Source organism: Solanum verrucosum, unplaced genomic scaffold (genome assembly GCF_900185275.1).
Source record: "Solanum verrucosum unplaced genomic scaffold, falcon-dt-bn FXZP01000143.1, whole genome shotgun sequence".
NCBI classification, from domain to species: domain Eukaryota; kingdom Viridiplantae; phylum Streptophyta; class Magnoliopsida; order Solanales; family Solanaceae; genus Solanum; species Solanum verrucosum.
The window spans coordinates 288,516-311,483 of NW_026020238.1; the positions used below are offsets into that span (position 1 = coordinate 288,516).

Sequence of the window (22,968 nt, forward strand, 5' to 3'; positions counted from 1 at the left end):
TCCTAGGTATTGTACCTATGTTCCCTAGTTGTTTCCAACACCCCAAGGTACGTTTAAACGTCAAGAACTGTTCCATAACACGTGATCAAACACCTTGAATTCATGATTCAAATTCAAGGAGAGTTAGTTTCCAAGTCAAGTGAAGTTAAGAGTTGAGTTTAGAAGTTAAAGAAGTGAGTCAAGGTAAGTCTTTAATGTTGTTCAAGAGTCTTTGTTGAATGTTTTAACTTCATTTTAAGGCGCAGGTTTCAAGTCAAGTAAAGAGTAAGAGTCAAGAGTTGCCAATTGAGTTCATTTCTCAAAAGTTATTAGGGAACTATGTATTCCCAAAGAAGTTTCTAAATGTTTTTACATTTGAGTAAGAAAGGAACTATGATTCCAAAAGAGCCTTTGGACTAGTTTTCAAGAAAAAGGAACATCGATTCCAAGTGAACCTTCGGGCAAAGTTTTGAGTAATTATCTCAAATAAAGAAAGATGTGTTTAAAACACTTATGAGCTAAGTATTTTTGGGAGTAGTCTTGAGCACCGAATTGGGGACACGAGTTCATATTAACTCAACTCTCCATAATAACCATGCGCCAACATGGGAGTTAACCGGTCATACTTTTTAGATGATCACGTAAAGTTAAACTAGTGGATACACTTAGTAAAGTTAGCTTCCTATATCACGGCAAGGTATAGGATGGTCCTTGGGCAACGTGAGGTAAAACGTTGTATCACCACTAGGGCTCATAGTGGTGATTGTTGGTTAAAGAATCTCCCACTAAAGTTATATTACTTTTATATAAGTAGAGTTGAGTTTGTTATCGTTTTATCCTTAACGAACTAAGTTGTTTACACTATTTTACAAGCTTTATATATTACATGTGTCTTATTGCTTTATATATTGAGTTCAGTTATTCATGAGTTGAACAGAGCCAAGGTAAGAGTTCCTTTGTACTCCTTCCAAGCTTAAGTTGTGGTTTAGGTTTCCAGCTCGCATACTCGTACATTCAATGTACTGATGCCAGTTGGCCTGCATCTTATGACGATGCCGACACAGGTACCTAGGGTCAGCATTCAGTACGTCGTTGATCCAGCTAAGCACTCCAGAGTCAGTGGTGAGCCTCTTTGTGTTCCGGAGGACTCAATTTTGTTGTTCTCTTAGTTTTGTTTTATTAGGATGTTGCAAGGTCTATCCCAACATCCATCTCAGTGATATAGAGTCTTCATAGACAGTCAGTCAGTTGGCTTTGAGTCTCTCATCTATGTATATATGTAAATATTCTATTTTGGGACTCAAGTTGCCTTTTTGGCCAGATTTTTATCAGTTGGTTATTTTATAACCTTTCATTGCAGTGAGTTATGCTGTCGAGTTAAGTTTCCGCTGAGTTAAGAAAGCCAGGCCAAGGGTTCGCTTGGGGGCCAGCAATGGTCTTCGAGTGCCAGCCACGTCCAGGGTGTAGCCTCGAGGTGTGACAAACTTGGTATCAGAGCAAGTTCCAGAGTCCTAGGAAGTCTATGAAGTCGTGTCTCTAGAGTCCTAGTTATCGGTGTGAAGCACGCCACATCTATAATTGGGAGGTTGCAACATTTAGGAAGATTTCTCACTTCTTTCACACTCATTTCGTGCGATAGAGTTGATCTCTAAAAAGTTTCTTTCTAATTCATGCTTGCGCGTGTTTCAGATAGTCATGCCTCCATGAAGAGTTGGCAGAGGGCATCTTCCTAGACGTTATGTTGATGAGCAAGAGTTACATTATGCCCCGGGAGTGCAACCACAAGGGGAAGTTTCTAATGTTGAGTTCAGAGAGGCAACTAGAATTCTGAGTCAAGCTATAACAAATCAGATTGGTCAGTAAAGGGGAGTTCGACAGGAAGGAGCTGACACTTCTAGGATTCGTGAGTTCTTGGGGATGAATCCTTCGAGTTTCATGGGTTCAAGCACTACTGAGGAGCCAGAGAACTTCATTGAGGAGTTGAAGAAGATTTTCGATGTGATGTATGTGGCAGATACTGAGGGGTTGAACTAGCTGCGTATCAATTGAAAGATGTTGCTAGAACTTGGTTCGACCAATGGAAAGGGGGCAGAGTTGAGAATGCACCACCTGCGAGTTGGGCCTGTTTTAAGGAAGCTTTATTGGGGCATTTATTTCGTCAAGAATTGAAAGAGGCCAAGGTACGTGAGTTCCTCACACTTAAGCAGGAGTCTTTGAGTGTTAATGAGTACAGTATGAAGTTCACAAAACTCTCCCATTATGCTCCGGAGATGGTTGCGGACATGAGGAGTAGAATGAGTTTGTTTGTTGCTGGACTGTCTCGATTGTCGAGTAAACAAGGTAGGGTTGCAATGCTTATTGGGGACATGGACATATCAAGGTTGATGGTCTATGTGCAGCAAGTTAAGGAAGAAAAGCTAAGGGACAGAGAAAAGTTCAGAAATAAGAGAGCTAAGACAAGTAATGAGTCCGGGCAGCAGAAAGGTAATGCGAACCGTCTGTCCTTTCAACAAAGGAAAAGGGGACCTGTTCCATCATCTGCTAGTGCACCTGCACCCAGATATAAAAGAGAGTTCACTGGACAGAATTCGCAGAACTTCAGAGTTGGACCTGCACAGTCTCAGAATAGTGTGGCACAAGGACGTAACCAGGTTCTTGCATGTGCTAGGTGTGGTAGAGTTCATCCAGGGAAGTGTCGTCAAGGCCAAACGGGTTGCTTTAAGTGTGGACAAGAGGATCACTTCATGAAGGAGTGCCCAAAGAATAAGCAAGGTAGTGGAATCTGGGCAGTAGGGCCCAATCTTCTTCAATTGTCCCACCAGACAGGATGGCACCTAGAGGAGCTACTTCTAGTACCGGTGGAGGAGCAAATCACCTCTATACAATCACCAGTCGCCATGAGCAAGAGAACTCTCCGCATGTTGTCACTGGTATGATCAAAGTCTTTGCTTTTGATGTGTATGCTTTGCTAGACCCAGGAGCAAGTTTATCTTTTGTAACTCCTTATGTTGCAAATAAGTTTGATGTTCTTCCTAAAAGACTTTGTGAACCCTTTTGTGTTTCTACACCTGTTTGGGAGTCTATTCTAGCAGAAAGAGTCTATCGTGATTGTCCTGTTTCATCAATCACAAGAGCACTATGGTTGATTTGGTTGAGTTAGATATGGTAGATTTTGATGTCATTCTAGGTATGGATTGGCTTCATGCTTGTTATGCATCGATAGATTGTAGAACTCGAGGAGTTAAGTTTCAGTTTCCAAATGAGCTAGTCATAGAATGGAGCAGTAGTTCAGCAGTGCCTAAGGGTCGTTTTATTTCGTACCTTAAGGCGAGAAAGTTAGTCTCAAAGGGTTGTATCTATCACTTAGTCCGAGTTATTGACTCTAGTGTTGAGATACCTCTTTTGCAGTCAGTTCCTATAGTAGGAGAGTTTCCAGAAGTGTTTCCTGATGATCTACCCGGAATTCCTCCTGAGAGAGATAGAGTTCGGCATAGATCTCATTCTAGATACTCGTCCTATCTCTATTCCGCCATATAGAATGGCACCAGCAGAGTTGAAAGAGTTGAAGGAGCAGTTGAAAGATCTCCTAGAAAAGGGTTTCATTCGACCGAGTGTCTCACCTTGGGGTGCTCCGGTCTTGTTTGTGAGAAAGAAAGATGGTTCCTTTAGGATGTGTATAGATTACCGCCAGTTGAATAAGGTTACCATCAAGAATGAGTATCCTCTTCCGAGGATTGATGATCTTTTCGATCAGCTACAATGTGCCACTTGTTTTTCGAAGATTGACCTTAGGTCAGGCTATCACCAGTTAAGAGTAAGGGAATGTGATTTTCAAAGACAGCATTCAGAACCAGATATGGTCATTTTGAGTTTTTAGTTAAGTCCTTTGGGTTGACCAATGCACCGGCAGCTTTCATGGGCCTTATGAATAGAGTCTTCAAACCTTATTTAGATGTGTTTGTTATCGTTTTCATTGATGACATACTAATCTATTCAAGGAATGAAGAAGATCATGCTAGTCATCTCGACTAGTCCTTCAGACTTTGAAAGATAAGGAGTTGTATGCTAAGTTCTCTAAATGTGAGTTTTGGCTTAAGTCTGTGGTGTTCCTAGGCCACATTGTGTCCGGTGATGGTATTAAAGTTGATACTCGGAAATGAGACAGTGCAGAATTGGCCTAGACCCACATCTCCAACAGAAATTAGGAGTTTCTTGGGATTAGCTGGCTATTATAGAAGGTTTGTTGAGGGGTTCTCGTCTATTGCATCTCCTTTGACAAAGTTGACTCAGAAGACAGTGAAGTTTCAATGGTCTGAAGCTTGTGAGAAAAGCTTTCAGGAATTGAAAAGGAGGTTGATTACAGCTCCAGTTTTGACTTTACCAGAAGGTACTCAGGTTTTGTGGTGTATTGTGATGCATCTAGAGTTGGTTTGGGTTGTGTCTTGATGCAGAATGACAAAGTTATAGCTTATGCCTCCAGACAGTTGAAAGTTCATGAGAAGAACTACCCAACCCATGACTTAGAGTTGGCTGTTGTAGTGTTCGCTTTGAAGATATGGCGTCAATACTTGTATGGTGTGCATGTTGACATATTCACTAATCATAAGAGCCTTCAATATGTGCTTACTCAGAAAGAGCTTAATCTCAGACAGAGGAGGTGGTTAGAAATACTTAAGGACTATTACCTGAGTATTCTTTATCACCCAGGTAAGGCTAATGTTGTTGCCGATTCTTTAAGCAGGTTGTCTATGGGTAGCACCGCCCAAATTAAAGAAGAGAAGAGAGAGTTAGCAAAAGATGTGCACAGACTGGCACACCTGAGAGTAAGCCTTATAGACTCCGCTAAAGGGGGAATATAAGTGACCAGCAGGGCCGAGTCATCACTAGTGTCAGAAGTGAAAGAGAAACAAGACCAAGATCCCATTTTGCTTGAGTTGAAGGCAAATGTTCAAGAGTAAAGAGTATTAGCTTTTGAACAAGGGGGAGATGGTGTTTTGAGATTTCAAGGTAGATTGTGTGTACCTATGGTAGATGGACTCCGAGAGAGGATTATGGAGGAAGCTCATAGCTCCAGATGCTCCATTCATCCGGGTTCTACAAAGATGTATTGTGACTTGAGAGAAGTTTATTGGTAGAATGGCATGAAGAAGGGCATTGCAGAGTTTGTTGCTAAGTGTCCAAATTGCCAACAAGTGAAAGTTGAACACCAAATGCCCGGTGGTTTAGCTCAGAGGATAGAACTTCCAAAATGGAAGTGGGAGATGATCAATATGGATTTCATCACAGGATTGCCGAGGTGTCGCAGACAGCATGATTCTATTTGGGTGATTGTCGACAGAATGACAAAATCAGCCCATTTTCTATCTGTAAAGACTACCAATTCAACAGAAGATTATGCCAAGTTGTATATTCAAGAGGTGGTGAGACTTCATGGAGTCCCAGTCTCCATTATTTCAGATAGAGGTGCACAGTTCACTGCACAGTTCTGGAAATCTTTTCAGAAAGGCTTGGGTTCAAATGTGAACTTAAGCACTGGCTTTCATCCTTAGACTGATGGGCAAGCAGAGCGTACTATTCAGACTTTAGAAGATATGTTGAGGGCTTGCGCAACGTGAGGTAAAACGTTGTATCACCACTAGGGCTCATAGTGGTGATTGTCGGTTAAAGAATCTCCCACTAAAGTTATATTACTTTTATATAAGTAGAGTTGAGTTTGTTATCGTTTTATCCTTAACGAACTAAGTTGTTTACACTATTTTACAAGCTTTATATATTGCATGTGTCTTATTGCTTTATATATTGAGTTCAGTTACTCATGAGTTGAACAGAGCCAAGGTAAGAGTTCCTTTGTACTATTTCCAAGCTTAAATTGTGGTTTAGCGTTCCAGCTCGCATACTTGTACATTCAATGTACTGATGCCAGTTGGCCTGCATCTTATGACGATGGAGACACAGGTATCCAGGGTCAGCATTCAGTACACCGTTAATCCAGCTGAGCACTCCAGAGTCAGTGGTGAGCCTCTTTGTGTTCCGGAGGACTCAATTTTGTTGTTCTCTTAGTTTTGTTTTATTAGGATGTTGCGGGGTCTGTCCCAACATCCATCTCAGTGATATAGAGGCTTCATAGACAGTCAGTCAGTTGGTTTTGAGTCTCTCATCTATATGTATATATGTAAATATTCTATTTTGGGACTCGAGTTGCTTTTTTGGCCAGATTTTTATCAGTTGGTTATTTGATAACCTTTCATTGCATTGAGTTATGCTGTCGAGTTAAGTTTCCGCTGAGTTAAGAAAGCAAGGCCATTGGTTTGCTTGGGGGCCAGCAATGGTCTTCGAGTGCCGGCAACGTCCAGGGTGTAGGCTCGGGGCGTGACAGATTGCTAAGGGCTAGTATTAGACCTCCAAAAGGTCGAGTACGCATGTTACGACTTGGGGGGTGCTCTCGGGTCGTGACACTTACAGACCTTAATTTGGCAAAAAAAAACCTCGATTCACAAGAAAACTTGGCGAACGCTTGAACTCCTCCTAGTTTTCTTCTCTCGAACTCCTCTCAAAATCCTAAGTGTGATTTTGAATTATGAAAACTGATCTAAGTCAGTTTAGACACCTAAAATATTACCAAAAATGTTTGAAGCTAATTGGGTAAGGAAAAGACAAAAATACCCCTCATTAATATGGGTAAATTTCCCTAACCGGATAGGTTGAACTCAAACTGGCATATATCCCTTATTCAAACTCGGAATTTGGCAAACTCGGTGGTGCCAAAAAGAGGACTCAGAGACCTTCGATTTGATACCTCATGGGCCACCTAACTCATTATGTGCTAAAATTTATGGTCGTTTGAATTCAATCCAAAATTGAAAAGAACTTACGGATGACTTGAATGAATTTCTTTTTAGTTCTTTTTGGAACTCGAGGTGCTACATCTAGTGACGTTAACACCTATAAAAATTTAAATTCCTCGATAAAATATTACGCACAACAAAGAATGGTTCGAGTCTTAGCTCAAAAAATTTCAGGGTTTTACAAATACATGTTTATGTACATACTTGTACACACATAAAATTGAAAGACATACATGACAAATGAAACTACGGGTGTCAAATGGGTGGGTTGGTTGAAATGGGAGATATTAAAATAGGTTGAAAAAGAAATTGGTTGGGTTGTGACCTGCTCCAGTTTACTTGGGGTCCAAATGGGCTAAAAACGGGTTTGGTCATGACTGCCCAATTCGACCCGCATAATCTCAATAATTTTAACATATTGTTATTTAACTTTAATAACCACAATGTGAGTTTCAACTCAAGAAAATTAAAAAAAGAAGAAGTCATCAATAGTAGATAAATCCTAGAATTAAGATATAAAATAAATAGTAATTCATACTTTTACTATAGAAACACACATTATATCAATGGAAATAAAGAGTCTTAGCACGAGTTGAAATTGAAGATTAAATTGGACTCAATTGAAGATTATTTTAAAATGGGTTAAGACTTGAATGATTTGAGATTTAACCCAATTCAAATTATCTTGAGCCCAACTCATAAAATTATGTGCAGGTTGAACAAGTTATCTATATTTGGGCTCATTTTAACATCCTAGATGAAATCAAACTAAAAAGCATAAACCTAATCTATTTAGACCTAGGGAGAAGCAGCCGAAACAGGCACAACAACAATTCATCAACCACAATTCACTTCTTCCCTAATATCTTACCACTGAATATCAAAGAAAACTTTCTTCACTACCATTTGTAGCTATTTTGATCATCAAAAAAACACCATTTCTTAAATGTCATGAAAAAAATCATTTAACTCTATCTAATTCACCACAAACTAAGATAACAACTCCTTAATAAGATCTAAACGGAGGTATAATCGAATTGGCGAAGTGTTTTGGTCGAGCTCCGATCAAAATCTTGTTTGGTTTTCAAGTTTAGCTGGCGAGTTTTCTGGAGATTCTTATTAATACAGTGAAGAAAGTTTTACTCCGTCGAGGTTAATTGCTTCTCAGCTTTTTATTTCATTTGTTTTAGTTGCTTTCATGGCTAGTGTTTATCAGCTGTGTCCATGAGTTTGATTTAGATAGTTTTAGTGTTAAAAGGTTCATTCTTGAATTACAATTCTTATTTTGTTATTTATTTTTCAGTCTCAGCATGTGAAATCATTTTTTAATTGATCCATTTGATATTAACTTCTTAAAACTTGTCAGATTATATATGTGCTCCACTGCGGAAAAATTGCTAAGAGTATATAATTTTTAGGAATGCAAAGTTAAAGGATAACAGTGAAAAATAGATCAAATGCTATTGGCCGATTGGGAAAGACTTTTAATCATTCAATATTCAGATCTATAGACAAGATCTTAGTCATTCAGATTCAAATGCTTAATCTTAATGAAAACAAATGAAGCCTAAATTGGTGAGTTGTACAAAATTTACTGGGGACAATATTGCATGAGCTAATAAAAGAAATTATTAAATTTTAAATGAGGAAGATATAAAACCAAGATAAGACCTATAAAATGCAGCCAACAAAATTAAATTTGATACATGCAAAGAATGTATGGAGGCCAAAGGTTTGCTCCTTCTAATTTCCATATCACACAAAAGAATTGGGCTGCATTCGAAAACATGTTTTTCTAATTCAGATCTTTTGATATTATAGATAACATAGAAATAATTAGTTTTAAAGTTGTGCAGATTAGTGATTACGAGTGGGAAAAGTTATAGTGACCTTTCGCCATAATGCAGGTACCTATTTCCTATTTATACTATAACGTCTGATAACTTTCTGTTGGGTGTATATACCAAAAATTACAATAAATTACAATTGAAAAAACTGTACAAAAAATATATAAATAATATTCAGGCTGAGACACAAATATTCTTTCTCTAATTTAAGGAGATTCAAGCCCATTGTGGCATAATCTACACCGATCCAACAGTATATCTCCCAACATGTCCCCTCCAGAATAGAACATCCCAATAACGTCGTACAACTTAAGTAACTTCGAATTTGCTGATGAGTCCAAAACTGCACCAATATAACACCTTCATTTAGCATATATATATATATATATATATATATATATATATATATAATTTATTGAATATTCAAGATCTTCATGATCTTTATAAATATCTAAGATTTTATGAGATATTTTTTTTAGATCAGTTTTCAAGAGAGTATAAGACCCTTCACATAGGCATGAATTAGGGTATAGTGTTGAGTATCCTCCAAGATCCCTAAGTGAAACTGAACACACCTTGTAGAGTCTCGACTCAAATACACGTCTTGTAGAGTCCAATAAAATTTCGATGTCTACAACTACATTTTGAAAATAAAAATACACTAGTTCATTAAAAATAGTAAGATAAAGAAAACATACAATCAATTTTTAGTAATAAACACACCATTGTACCGATAAACTTACTTGATAGCATTTGACCTCTCAACTTGGAATTGAAGTCTTTTAGCAAGTGAATAGAGCCCCATCACAACTTTCATTGTTGTTTTATCCTTGTATACCTATCTCTACATTACCTTGTTTTGGTTATAGTTCAAAATAATCAAATGTTTGTCCAGTTCAGAAAGTTCATTAGTTAACCATGAAGTTGACGGAGCCAGTGCTAGCATATCTACCGTATATAAAGCATGTATATTATATGTGTATTCAAGTGGTAAAAGATCACCTTGAATAACACGTTCTCCTAATACAATGTACTTTGTATTCAATTTCTTTAGTTGTTTTAGTTACATACAATTAGCAAGAGACTAGTTAATTAGATGGAAATTCAGGTATTAGCCATAAAGGACAAACACCAAGTTGAATTATGATTAAGCTGCATCAAAGTTTAATCTACATAAACTATTGACCTGTGTAAGAAATAGTTTTAATTCATCTTCAATCTCAGAAAACAAAAACAAAAACAGTTTTGCAAGTATTATTTGATAAACAGAAAAAGCCATGATAGAACGTACTACACAAGCTTCCTCCCTCAATTTCTTCATCCATGAAAAACTAATTCAATCATCATTCCCATCTTCCTCGTCAACCTCAAATAGTAACTTGTAAGAACAGGAATCTTTATAGGGATTGGAAAAAGACATCGAATGGTGACTATTTGCTTTACAGAGGAATCTAAATAAGGACTGAAAAAGCTCTTTATCTGGTATGGAGGAATACCATAAGAGCAATGAAGCTTATCACAAGGAAGTAGCTGATGGAAACTCTGAAGAAGAGGAATATTACAAGTCACTGTCAAGGTTGATGAGGAAGACGGGGATGATGATTCAAGAAGCTTTTAATGAATGAATAAATTGGAGAGGAAGCTTGTGTAATACCTTATATACATGCCGCCTTCTTTTTACTGTACAATACTTGCACAAAAAATTAATTTTATTTTCATAGATTTAATATGAAATTAAATAGTTTCTTGATTGTGGTCAATAATTTATGTACAATTTACTTTGATGCTGCTTAATCCTAATTCAACTAGGTATTTGTCCATCATGTCTAATATGTGGATTTCCATATAATTAATTCATCTCTAACTAATTGTGTATAAATACTATGGATATAGAAATAGAATACACAATATAGTGTATTAGGAGAAAATGGTTATTCAGAGTGAATTTATATGTAAAGGTATGAAAAGTCTGCCTAACCAGAAAACAAAATGTGTAGAATTATTCAACCTTACAAAAGAAGTCGTGTGTGAAGTTTTTGCACAATTTTATAATATGGATTGTCGCCTTTGAAGTTTAACAAAAGGCAACGTTTGTTCTTCTTGAGACCATCTTATTCACTTCCACTTAGCTTCTTCGTCCTCCTCTGCAACAAACTTTATATAAGTATAAGTACTATACAACTAGATTCCTACATAAATGTGATGGAATATTTAAGGCCACAAATTTTAAAGGACTTATGACCATACAAATGTCATGGCATGTTTATAATCATTAATTGTCAACAATGATCTACATTTCTTTTTTAAAACATGTGCCTATTCAAACTTTATAATATAAATTAAACCAGAGGTTATTACTTGTTTTAAGGCAATTTAAAAATCTTATTTATAAGTTATAGACGCATTGGTATACAAGTCTCTAACTACACTAAAGATCAAGTTTGTTAATTAGTTTAACACATGCAAACTTGATGTAAGCCGTGTTTGGACATAATTTGAAAGAAGTGCATTGAATCATATTGATTTGAAGTTTAAGTTTTTGTTTGGACATGCAATTCGAATTTCTTAAGTTATATTCTTTTTCTTCAGAAATATAAAAACCCCATAATTTTGAAAACAATCAAATTTATCTCAATTCATATGTAGTATTACTAAATGAGAAATAGATCAGAATATCCTAAGGTCCTGCATTGATAAATTGCATACATGATGACACCTTCTCTAGATTAGGTTTTTCATAGTAAATTGCATGATTTGAATAGGGAAGATCAATGCTTTCTTCCTCAATGTGTCCTTTTGTAGCTCTTTTTGATTTCCGTACAGAAGGTTAAATCTCCTCTTTATAGCTGTTAAGTTTCTCAAAAAAAAAGTTTCCTCTCACCAATAATGTTTCTACAACATTTTTGTGTATGGTTGCATACATAACAATGATTTTTCATTGAGAAAAAATAGCAAAATGTCGCATTTCTTCAGTTGGTGATGCATCACAAATCATGATCACTTTTGTTCACATATGAAGTAATTCTTGGACTTTTCTCTCAGTATCTTTTCTTCCCAAGACATTCAACTTCATCTGTTCTCAGTAAGCAAGTGTTGCTCAACATTATCTTGTTTTCTTTGATTAAACAAGACAACACTTGCAGAAAAATCAAATTTAGGAAATGAATCTCTTGAGTTGGAATTGAAATTCTTATTAGGGCCTATTTGGACATGTAAGACTGTTTTATAAAAAATAATAATTTTCTCAAAAGTTTTTATTTTCAAAATTAGGGGTAGGAAAATGGGAAATGGGATATGATTATAAACTAGTGAATTAAATCATTACTAAAAAGGTGAAAATTTAGGTAACCAATCAAACGAGTTTACTAAGATTTCCCTTAAAATATTATTTAGTTATACATAAGTTTCAAGTAAAGTTTCAATCGAATCTATGTCCAAGTGCTTTAGACTTCAAGAATCGGAAAAAATAAACATAGAGAGATAGCTAAACTTAGCATTTTAATGATAAAAACTTCTATAGATTGTAAAAGCTTGCATAACACCAGAGGCTTATTGGAATTCATTAACTTTTTCTTTTTCTTTTTTTTGCAAGAGGAAATAATAAAAATAAAAAAGGAAATTTGTGAGTTGCTCTATTGTTTCAACAACTTATATTTCTTTTTCTTGTGTTTCCACATTAAACTTTCACACTTAGGCATACATATATGTAGATACTAAACCCTTCTTGGGGAAGATTTGAAATTGTCTAAGTAGAAAATATTTTATGAATTCTGAGATAACTTTTAAATTAATATAAATTACAACCATTAATTTTGATAAGAGAGGATGGCAGGTTGTAAATTTCACCTGACACACGCAAGTTCTGTGTGACTTAATTAATTTCACTACTTAGTGGAGGCAGGTTGTAAATTTCACGTGATCTATATATTGTGGAGGTCATCACATTGGAAATAAATAGAAAGTGTTTTATAAATTCTGAGTTAACTTTTAAATTAATATAAATACAACACATTAATTTTGACAAGAAAAAGTGGTAGGTTGTAAATTTCACGTGAAACACGCAAGTTTTGTGAGACTTATTTAATTAACCAATTTAGTGGAGGTAGATTGTAAATTTCACGTGACACACGCAAGTTGTGGAGGTCATCAAAAAACCCATTAATAGAATCGTCATGAAAAAAAATTATATAGTGGAGATTCACCCAATAATAGAATGTCCACTATATAATTTATTTTCGTGATGACTCTATTATTGGGGTTTGTGATGACCTCCACAACTTGCACATGTCACATGAAATTAACAATCTGCTTCCACTAAATTGTGAAATTAAATAAGTCTCACAGAACTTTGGTGTGTCATGTGAAATTTACTATCTATAACTTTTGTTGTCAAAATTAATGTGTTGTATTAATATTAATTTAAAAATTATCTCAGAATTTACAAAATGTTTTCTATTTAATTTCAAATGTGATGACCTGCACAACTTGCGGGTCACATGAAATTTACTACCTGCCTCCACTAAGTAGTGAAAGCTAATAAGTCACACAAAACTTGCATGTGTCGCGAGAATTTTACAACATGCCACCTTTTCTTGTCAAAATTAATGTTTTGTATTTTATTTTAATTTAAAAGTTATCTCAAAATTCATAAAATATTTTCTACTTAGACTATTCAAAATCTTCTTCAGAGAATTGTTTAATGTCTATCTATATATATATATATATATATATGCCTAAGTGTGAAAGTTTAGTGCGGAAACAAAAAAAAAAGAAATATAAGTTGTTGTTGAAACAATAGAGAAACTCAGAAATTTCCTTTTTGATTTCTATTGTTTCCTCTTACAAAACCAAAAAAATAGAAAAAAAAGGTAATGAATCCCAATAAGCTTTTGGTGTTTTGAAAGATTTTACAGTCTACAGAATCCTTTAAGAATAAAATGGTAGGTTTGTCAATGTCTCTTTGTTTATATTTTCCGGTTCAGGAAGTCTAAAGCATTTGGACATAGATTTTATTGTAACTTACTTGAAAAATAATGCATAACCAAATAATATTTTAAGAGAAATCTTAGTAACTCGGTTGGTTACATGAACTTTCACCTTTTTAGTAAGAATTCAATTCCATACTTTATAATCATATCCCATTTCCCAGTCTACTATCCCTAATTTTGAAAATAAAAACTTTTGAGAAAATTTTGTATGGGTTCTTTTACAAAGAGGGGGATATTTTTCCAAAACCTCTAAGTACCAGGTGAAAAGGCCAATACATCTAAAGGCTAATAAATTTTGTTAACTGGCCTATATACAACAAAAGATGGTGAATGACCACTTGAATTAATAATTTTGCAGTGACCCTTCTTAAGAAATCATAGTGGCTCAAAGAACCAACCTAAGTGTTTTATAGACCTTATTTTGGGTAAAATATAAACGTCAGAAGGGAAACAAAAATCTTGACACATGAAAAGAACCAATGTAAGGTTATATCTAGACATTATTCAACACTTGTTGAAATTTCTGTAGGAGAAGCACTTTGTCACGACCGAAAAAAAGGACGTGATGACACTTGTTTATTCCCACAAAGGCAAGTCAGCCTCAACCCAACGAAAATGAAAGAAATGTTGAAATAGTAAAGCAAGAACAAGACATAAAGTGTTATGTGTATTGTTAGTGAAAAACTTACAAGATTACAATTGAAAATAAAATTGAAGAAATAAATCTTTTCAGGCTGAGGCACGTATATCTTGCTCTCTTTAAGGAGATTCAAGCCTAGTGCAGCAAATGTTTTCACCGGTCCAGCGGTAGTCCTCTTGACTTGTCCCCTCCAGGATACAACAACCTAATCATAAAATATAACTCAACAACTTTGGACAAGAGTTGAGTCCAAAGCTCCACAATAAGAACACCTCCCTTCAACTAATAAAAACTCTCTTTTTGACAAACTTTATGCACTCTATATTTTATCTTGTATGTTGTGTGTCCCAAACCAAATAAAGTCCTCCACTATTTATACTAGAAGAACTCTTCCTAGCAATGAATAAGAAGATAATGATGTAGTAAATAGTGAAGATAAATGGCCTTAGGAGTTACATAGGTTACAATGATAATGGAGGAGGATAGAGTACATCTTTCAAAGTTAATACCCTTCCAGAAGTAAAACACAATTCGACATCTCCCGTTCCAAGCACTTGAGTTTTGTGAGAATCACCAAGCATGATGGTTTTGGGCTCCTCAAACTGAGTATATTTTTAACCAGACTTTGTCATAACAGACATGACGGTTTGCACCAGAATCAACCCACCATCCATCAACACTCTCAACCATGTTTATGTCGGTAATCACCACCACAAAAGGTTCTTCTGTAACGTTTGTCTGAGGGTTAGGACAACGGTTCTGAAATCTGCAAAATCGAGCAATATTCCCATTCTTGCCACAAACAAAGCATGGTCCTTTATCTTGAACTTGTTGATTTTCTGCTTGGTTATTTTCACCATTATTTTTCTTGGGAGGTCTACCAATATTTTTCTTGAATTTTTTCTTCTTAGGCTTCAAAGAAGTATTTTTGTGAGTTTCAGGAGTAGCATTATTTGAAGTAATTAAATTTACCTTCGTTGTGATGTTTCTCTCTTCTGTTTGTAAAAGTGCATCTTGGCCCCTTGCCTCTTCACCATCGTACTTTTCCACTTTCTCATGATGAGAAATAAGTTCATCATCATCCATGGAGGTGTCATCAACTTTATTAGGATTCTTCTCAGTTAACACATAAGAAACATTAAGAAAACTTAAGTAGAAAAGTACTTTACCCTTCCATCTTTTGAAATGATTACCGTTGAACCGAAATGGCCTGTTAAGGTCTCCCATCTTGACATCCACGGATTTTTTAATTGTTGTTATTCTGATTCTCCTTAAAATTGTTAGTGAAAAATTTGCAAGATAACAAAAAATACAAGATTACAATTGAAAATAAATATAGGGATTTAGTAAGTTTACATACTTTGCTTTCTTGGCCTTCTTCAACAAAAGACTCGGGTTGATCCATATAAATTTCCTCATTTAGGTCTCCATTTAAAAAAGCAATTTTTACATCCATTTGATGAATTTGCAAATAAAAAAGTTCAGCCATAGCAGTTAAAAGTCTTATGGATATAATTCTTGTTACCGGTGAAAATGTATCAAAAAATTATAGGCCTTCTAGTTGTTTAAAACATTTTGCAACTAGTCTAGCCTTGTATTTATCAATAGATCCATCCGGTTTTAACTTTTTTCTTAGGACCCATTTGCAACCAATAGTTTTACAACTCGGTGGTAAATCAACTAACTTCCAAGTTGTATTAGAAATTAGTGATTACATTTCATCATTTACAACCTCTTTCCAAAATATAGAATCATGTGAAGATAATGCTTCTTTCAAAGTGAGAGGGTCATCTCCAACATTAAACACATAATAATCATGACCAAAATCTTTTTCTACTCTAGTTCTTTTACTTCTTCTTAACTCAAAATCATCAATTTCTTTATTTTTTTTAAAGTAGAAGTAGAAGAACTAGGTAGTGGCAAAATATTTTGTTCAATCCTTTCACCCCCAGTATTTTTAGAATCAAAAGGGAATTTATTTTCATGAAAAATAGCATCACCCGATTCTATAACAATATCCTCTTCAAGATTAAAAAATCTATAGGTTGTACTATTTGAAGCATTACCATGAAAAGCACAAGTAGTAACTTTCTTACCCAATTTTGTAATCTTGGGATCCATTAGCCTCACAAAGGCTAGACAACCCCAAACTCTTAGATATCCCAAACTTGGCTTGTAACCTTTCCACAATTCAAAAAGTGTCAATTTAGACTTTTTATGAGGCACACGATTCAACACATAACAAGTAGTTAAAATAGCTTCACCCCAAAAATTTAAAGGTGCATGTGACTCAATAAGCATGGCATTAGTCAATTCAACTAAAGTTCTATTTTTCCTTTCCGCTACTCCATTAGATGAAGGAGAGTAAGGAGAAGTAGTTTCATGAATTATTCCCAATGATCTAACAAAAGAATTAAACTCATTTAACTCATATTCACGGCCTCTATCACTTCTAATTCTTTTTATTTTTCTTCCAAACTGATTTTCAACCTCATGGAGATTAAAATTTTCAAAAGCATCACTTTTATTTTTCATCAAGTAAACATATGTAAACTTAGAAAAATCATCAATGAGTGATAAAATATCTATTACCTCCACAAGTTAAAATTCCACCAAGTTCACAAATATCAATATGAACTAATTCTAATAAATCAGTTTTTCTTTCAACTTGAAAATGAGGCCTTTTAGTGATTTTGGCTTTACTACAAGCCTCACACTTTTCAAAATTGTTATTAATCATTGGGATTAATCCTAAACTACTCATAATTCCAACATAACGATCATTAATATGAAATAAACGAGCATGCCAAAAATTAGTAGAAGAAAGCATATAAACAGAAGTAGAAGCTTTATTCACTTCTACATTCAATTTGAACATCCCATTACAAGCATACCTCTTTCCCACAAAAATATCCTTCTTCACAATTACATTTGATCAGATTCAATAATCTGTTTAAAGCCTGCTTTATTAAGAAGAAAATTAGACATCAATTTTTTTCTCATGGAAGGAGTATAAAGTACATCTTTCAAAGTTAATACCCTTCCAGAAGTAAAACACAATTCGACATCTCCCGTTCCAAGCACTTGAATTTTGTGAGAATCACCAAGTATGATGGTTTTGGGATCCTCAAAATGAGTATATTTTTTAAACAAGTCTTTTCATAACAGACATGACGGTTTGCACCAGAATCAGCCCACCATCCATCAACACTCTCAACCATGTTTATGTCGGTAATCACCACCACAAAAGGTTCTTCTGTAACGTTTGCCTGAGCGTTAGGACCACGTTTCCAGAATCTACAAAATCGAGCAATATGCCCACTCTTGCCACAAACAAAGCATGGTCCTTTATCTTGAACTTGTTGACTTTCTACTTGGTTATTTTCACCATTATTTTTCTTGGGAGGTCTACCAATATTTTTCTTGAATTTTTTCTTCTTAGGCTTCAAAGAAGTATTTTTGTGAGTTTCAAGAGTAACATTATTTGAAGTAATTAAATTTACCTTCGTTGTGATGTTGCTCTCTTCTGTTTGTTAAAGTGCATCTTGGCCCCTTGCCTCTTCACCATCGTACTTTTCCACTTTCTCATGATGAGAAATAAGTTCATCATCATCCATGGAGGTGTCATCAACATTATTAGGATTCTTCTCAGTTAACACATAAGAAACATTGAGAAGACTTAAGTATAAAAGTATTTTACCCTTCCATCTTGAAATGGTTACCATTGAACCAAAATGGCTTGTTAAGGTCTCCCATCATGACATCCGCGGGTTTTTCAATTGTAGTCATTCTGATTCTCCTTAAAATTGTTAGTGAAAAACTTACAAGATAACAAAAAAATACAAGATTACAATTGAAAATAAAAATGAAGAAATAAATCTTTTCAGGCTGAGACGCGGATATCTCGCTCTCTTTAAGGAGATTCAAACCCACTGCAACAAATGTTTTCACCGATCCAACAGTAATCCTCTTGATTTGTCCCCTCCAGGATACAACAACCTAATCACAAAATATAACTTACCAACTCAAGACAAGTGTTCAGTCCAAAGTTCCACAACAAGAACACCTCCCTTCAACTAATAAGAGCTCTCTTTTTGACAAACTTTATGCACTCTATATTTTTCTTGTATGTTGTGTGTCCCAAACCAAATGAAGTCCTCCACTATTTATACTAGAAGAATTCTTCCTAGCAATGAATAAGAAGATAATTATGTAGTAAATAGTGAAGATAAATGGCCTTAGGAGTTACATAGGTTACAAGGATAATGGAGAAATTAAGAGTGAGGACACAAAGCCACCAACGGCTTGTTAGTTGCTGCACCAAAGAAATCTGTAGCATATGCACTAACTCCAATAGGAGTAATGCAGAATAATACTCTACCAACAATTATGATGTGCAACGGCAGCAAACTGAAAATCACTAATGGTTGGCAGTAAAATGGTTGGCAGCAACGTCTATACTTAAGTTTTAGCAAATTAATATACAAAATACTAATATTAAAATGATAAGAAACCAACATTTGTATAAGCCAGTAAAGTGTGGATTTTAAGGAATAAATACAAGTCTCGATCTTTGTTACTTAAATAGCATAAATCTTTAGGGAAAAAGAAAAAGAGGGACCGCCAGGATGACAAACAACTATCTCTTAAGTCCTTCGACGAGCCTCGAATGTCAAGAGAAGAAGAAAAATATCACCGGGGTCCGGGCTCGGAACCTACACACGTGTAGAAGCAACGGGTGAGTACCAACAACACTGTACCCAAAAAGCATCCTAATAAATGAGGCATCTAGCAAGAAATCGAATACCCGTTACACTCCAACTGAACCTCCTCAAACTACTACCTACATAAAATCAGCCCAACCTAGCAATTCGACAATATACAACTCACAAGGCTCAATATCTACAGTTCAACAGTCACAATCAACAATCAAATGAATCATGTAAGTCAATGTCAAAGTCAAGTAGTTCAGTCATGTAACACCCCAAAAATTTGTATGATAAGACCCAAATAATTCTACAACACCTCACCATTCTACTCTTAAAATTTGAATAGTTCGTGTAACACTTTAGAATCGGAAAAAAGGTTAACAATGCTAAATAGGCATGTCCACAACCATAAAAAAGATCATGAACCCTTCACTGAAGCCTAAATAGCTCATGAAGGGGACCACAATCTATTAAGGGAAGTGGCTCAACCGTTTAAGGGCTGCCAGGAGATGAGTCCACCTGGATGGACTCCTAAACAGTCCATGAAGACATGGATGGCACATTTAGGGGAGGTTTCCCAGCCATCCAGAGTTTCCAGGCAAGGGGTCTCCTAGACGGTTCCCTATACGGTCTGTGAGGCCTTGTACAGACCGTCAGGTCCCCATTTTAGGTAACTTCGTCAGTTTTTAAGTTAAGGTCAACTTGAAGTGAAAATATCTCTCAGAGCATAATGAATTAGGTGGCCAATGAACTATCAAATTAAAGATCATTGTGTCCTCTTTCAACCACCACCAAGCTTGCATCATTTCGAGTTCGAAGTAAAAAAGTTATGCCCATTTTAGTAAGGCCGTGTCAAATAGTCGAAGTTTCATGGATGTCTATATGGACGATGAAGTGTTTCAGAGACTGTGTAGCCCTAAATTATCCATGAAGCATTTCTTTTAAGGCACTCCATCAGTTTTTATGTTGGGGGCGTTTTGGACTTTGCCCAAAGTATTTGTACCTAAACTACATCGTTTTAATCACTATTCTAAGCCTAAACTACGACATTTTACACCTAGTGAAGGGCTTAAAAAGTGTTAATCAGTTCTTTTACGTTCATTAACACTTCAATTCATTAGAGCAAGGTTTCGAGAGGAGAAAAGCTAGGATTTTGAGCATTCTTCGAGTTACGTCAATTTGGCCAAGAACTTCATTCTTCCAAGTATTTAAGCCTATCATAGTGTTGGAGTAGTTCGTCCTAACGCCCTACATCTACTTTCAAATTAGTAAACGAGCAATCTACGATTCTATCCTTAGATTTCAGTATTATTGAGATAAGTTGATTTTGAGTTCTGAGTTCTTGAGTTGCTGATTATTGAATTCATATTTATAATTATTGAATTGTCGTATATTGGTATTGAAATTACCGAGTTGATTGTTCATATCTATTTTTCAGCATGAACCTTACTTTTGAGTATTTACTAAATTCTTATTGAGAATCTTTTAAGCAAAACAGAATTGTTTAAACTGAGTTTTGGAGGAAGTAAAGAGGAGTTTCAGAAAGAGTATAAGGGAACTAAGTGTTTCCCAAATGTTTCATTTTTACATGAAGAAAGGGAGTATTATTTGAGTAAAGTAAAAGTGTTTTAAAAAATATTGAGTACGGAGCAATTATCTCTTAAGGAGGCCTTTTGAGTAATTATCTCAACCCAAAGAAAGTATTTTCACAATGAGCAAAAAGAAACGTTTCTTTATAAATGAGCAATGAGCAGAGCAGTTATCTCTTTTATGTGTATTTTTCTAGTCATCTAACCAGATGTGTTTTGCATGTGTATTCCATGTTAAACAATTTAGATGTCATATGAACATGTGAAGAGAACAACTACATATTATTTTTTAGAACTAATTTTTGTATATTAATTTTTTATTTTATAAGTGATAACATAATAAAGGGTGTTCTTGTTGTTGACTCTCATATTTGACTTCTCGATTGACTGTTTTCATAAATCAAAGATAGTTATTTGAGTGTCCATAGTTAACTGAGAAAGGTCTTCTTTTTTTTTTACCAGAAAAACTAAAAATTAAAATTAAAGAATATACTCTATCTGTGAAATCATATATATAATCACATGTTTTTCTTACACCCAACAAAGATATAGTTCATATACTTATAAACGATTTTTAATTTATTCAACCAAGAATTATTCGTCTAAAGAAAACTAACAAAAACATGTTGTCACATATATAGGGGTGGTATAATCATATGAAAAATTATTAGTCAAAAGTTAATGTAAGAAAAGATGAAATATAGAAATAATCAATGTAATAACTATGAAAATTCATAATATTATAACTAATAAATGTTAAAGAGTGTGAATAACTTTTACAATAATTAGTAATAACTAAGAAAATTTATAATGTTAGAACTAAATTATTAATGTGCAATAGTTGTATTTCGAATGAATTTTATACCTACATAAATAAATAGACTTTTAATTAATGTTACTATATTTTTTATAGTTATCATATTTTAATTTAGTGTAGAGACAAAATGAAAATGTTTATTCCATATAACTAAATTTTAAGCGATTCATATATATTCACATTTGTTGTGATTTTTTTTATTAAAAAAGAATCCGAAACAATTTAAAATAAGATATTTTGAAGTTAGAAGATCTTGTTAAATTGATAGTACATTCGTGACATATATAATACATTAATTTAAAGTATTACAAGTCATATGAACTTGTCTTCGTCTAAAATACTGAAATATTAAGAAATAGTAAATAAGTAAAACAAATGGGCAATGTTTATACAGTAATAAATATTTTGAAAAAAACCTCCTAACATTCTAAACCACACAAGTACCATTGATAAATAAATTCATTTTTTTGTCTTGAACATGAACAAAATAAACTGTGACAATTCTCTAAATCTTGAGAAGTTAAATAATTATGGAAAAAGATATTCAGAAGCACATATTTACTATACAAGAGAAACTGTTAAAAAAATAAATAAATTTAGACTACATCATGTTAAATTCATATATTGGAACATTACATACTAATGTATATATTAAGCAAAAAAATAATTATTATATCATCAAAATTATTTTCAAGTACTCGAGGTTATGGAAAGTACCCTCTTAGGATAGAAGGATTTACTTCGTCAGAATAGTGGTACCTCATATTCCGCTAAACTTTGAACTCACTCAACGAATATAAATCACACAATTTTTTTTAAAATGTAAGAAGAGGAAGAGTAGAAGATTAAAAACTATTGTGGTTGAAAAATGAGAGGAAGTCCCACTATTTATAGTCAACAAAGGGTAGTATGAACAAGTGTTTCTTCGTGTCTTATCTGAAAAGTCATGACCTTTCTGAGAAGTCACAACCCTTTGGAAAATCACAACTTATTGAAAAAGTAATAACTCTTTGGAAAAGTCACAAATCATCGAAAAAACACAACCCTTCGAAAAAAGTCACAACTTATCAAAAAAGTCACAACTCATCGAAAAAGTGACAACCTAGGTTAGGGATATTATAGTAATTTAACATTCAAGTTAGGAGTTCATGCTTTTAAGGTAATATAGAATATAGATAATATAAATAAATATTGATGTAAAATATAAAAGTCATACTAATTTGGATATTTGTAGTTTGATTATTATATTAATTAACATTCATGTTAGGTAATGTTCAAATTTTATTCAACTTTGAGATTGTCAACGTGTGAAAATCAAACGTGAGTTTTTAAGAATAGAAAACATAAAAAAAATTGTAGTTTAAAAATGTGAAGAAACCCCTTTATATATAGTTAACAAAGGGTAGTATGAGAATGTGCATATTGTTTCTATCATAAAAGTCACAACCATTTGGAAATGTCACAACTCATCGGAAAAGTCAAATTCTTTGGAAAATTTGTAACCATTCAATGTGAAATGGTGCCTTCTTTAATATAATATAATATAACTTAAGT

At 34.3% G+C, this 22,968-nt stretch overlaps 1 protein-coding gene across 1 annotated transcript; it reads left to right on the forward strand.

Annotated features, from left to right (window-relative positions):
• Positions 1–2,273: 2,273 nt before the first annotated feature.
• Positions 2,274–10,296, forward strand: LOC125832791 (uncharacterized). Its single transcript, XM_049511985.1, has 4 exons — positions 2,274–2,413; positions 2,495–2,751; positions 5,903–5,985; positions 10,162–10,296. The coding sequence occupies exons 1-4, from the start codon at positions 2,274–2,276 to the stop codon at positions 10,294–10,296; spliced, it is 615 nt and encodes a 204-aa protein (XP_049367942.1).
• Positions 10,297–22,968: the final 12,672 nt, after the last annotated feature.

Excerpts from the sequence above, each read along its gene's own strand:
- LOC125832791 (XM_049511985.1), top strand. The coding sequence starts at position 2,274 with ATGAGTTTGTTTGTTGCTGGACTGTCTCGATTGTCGAGTAAACAAGGT. Across the intron at positions 2,414-2,494 it reads AAGCTAAGGGACAGAGAAAA|GAAAAGGGGACCTGTTCCAT; the intron begins GTTCAGAAATAA and ends CTTTCAACAAAG. Across the intron at positions 2,752-5,902 it reads GTGCCCAAAGAATAAGCAAG|TTGGCCTGCATCTTATGACG; the intron begins GTAGTGGAATCT and ends TACTGATGCCAG.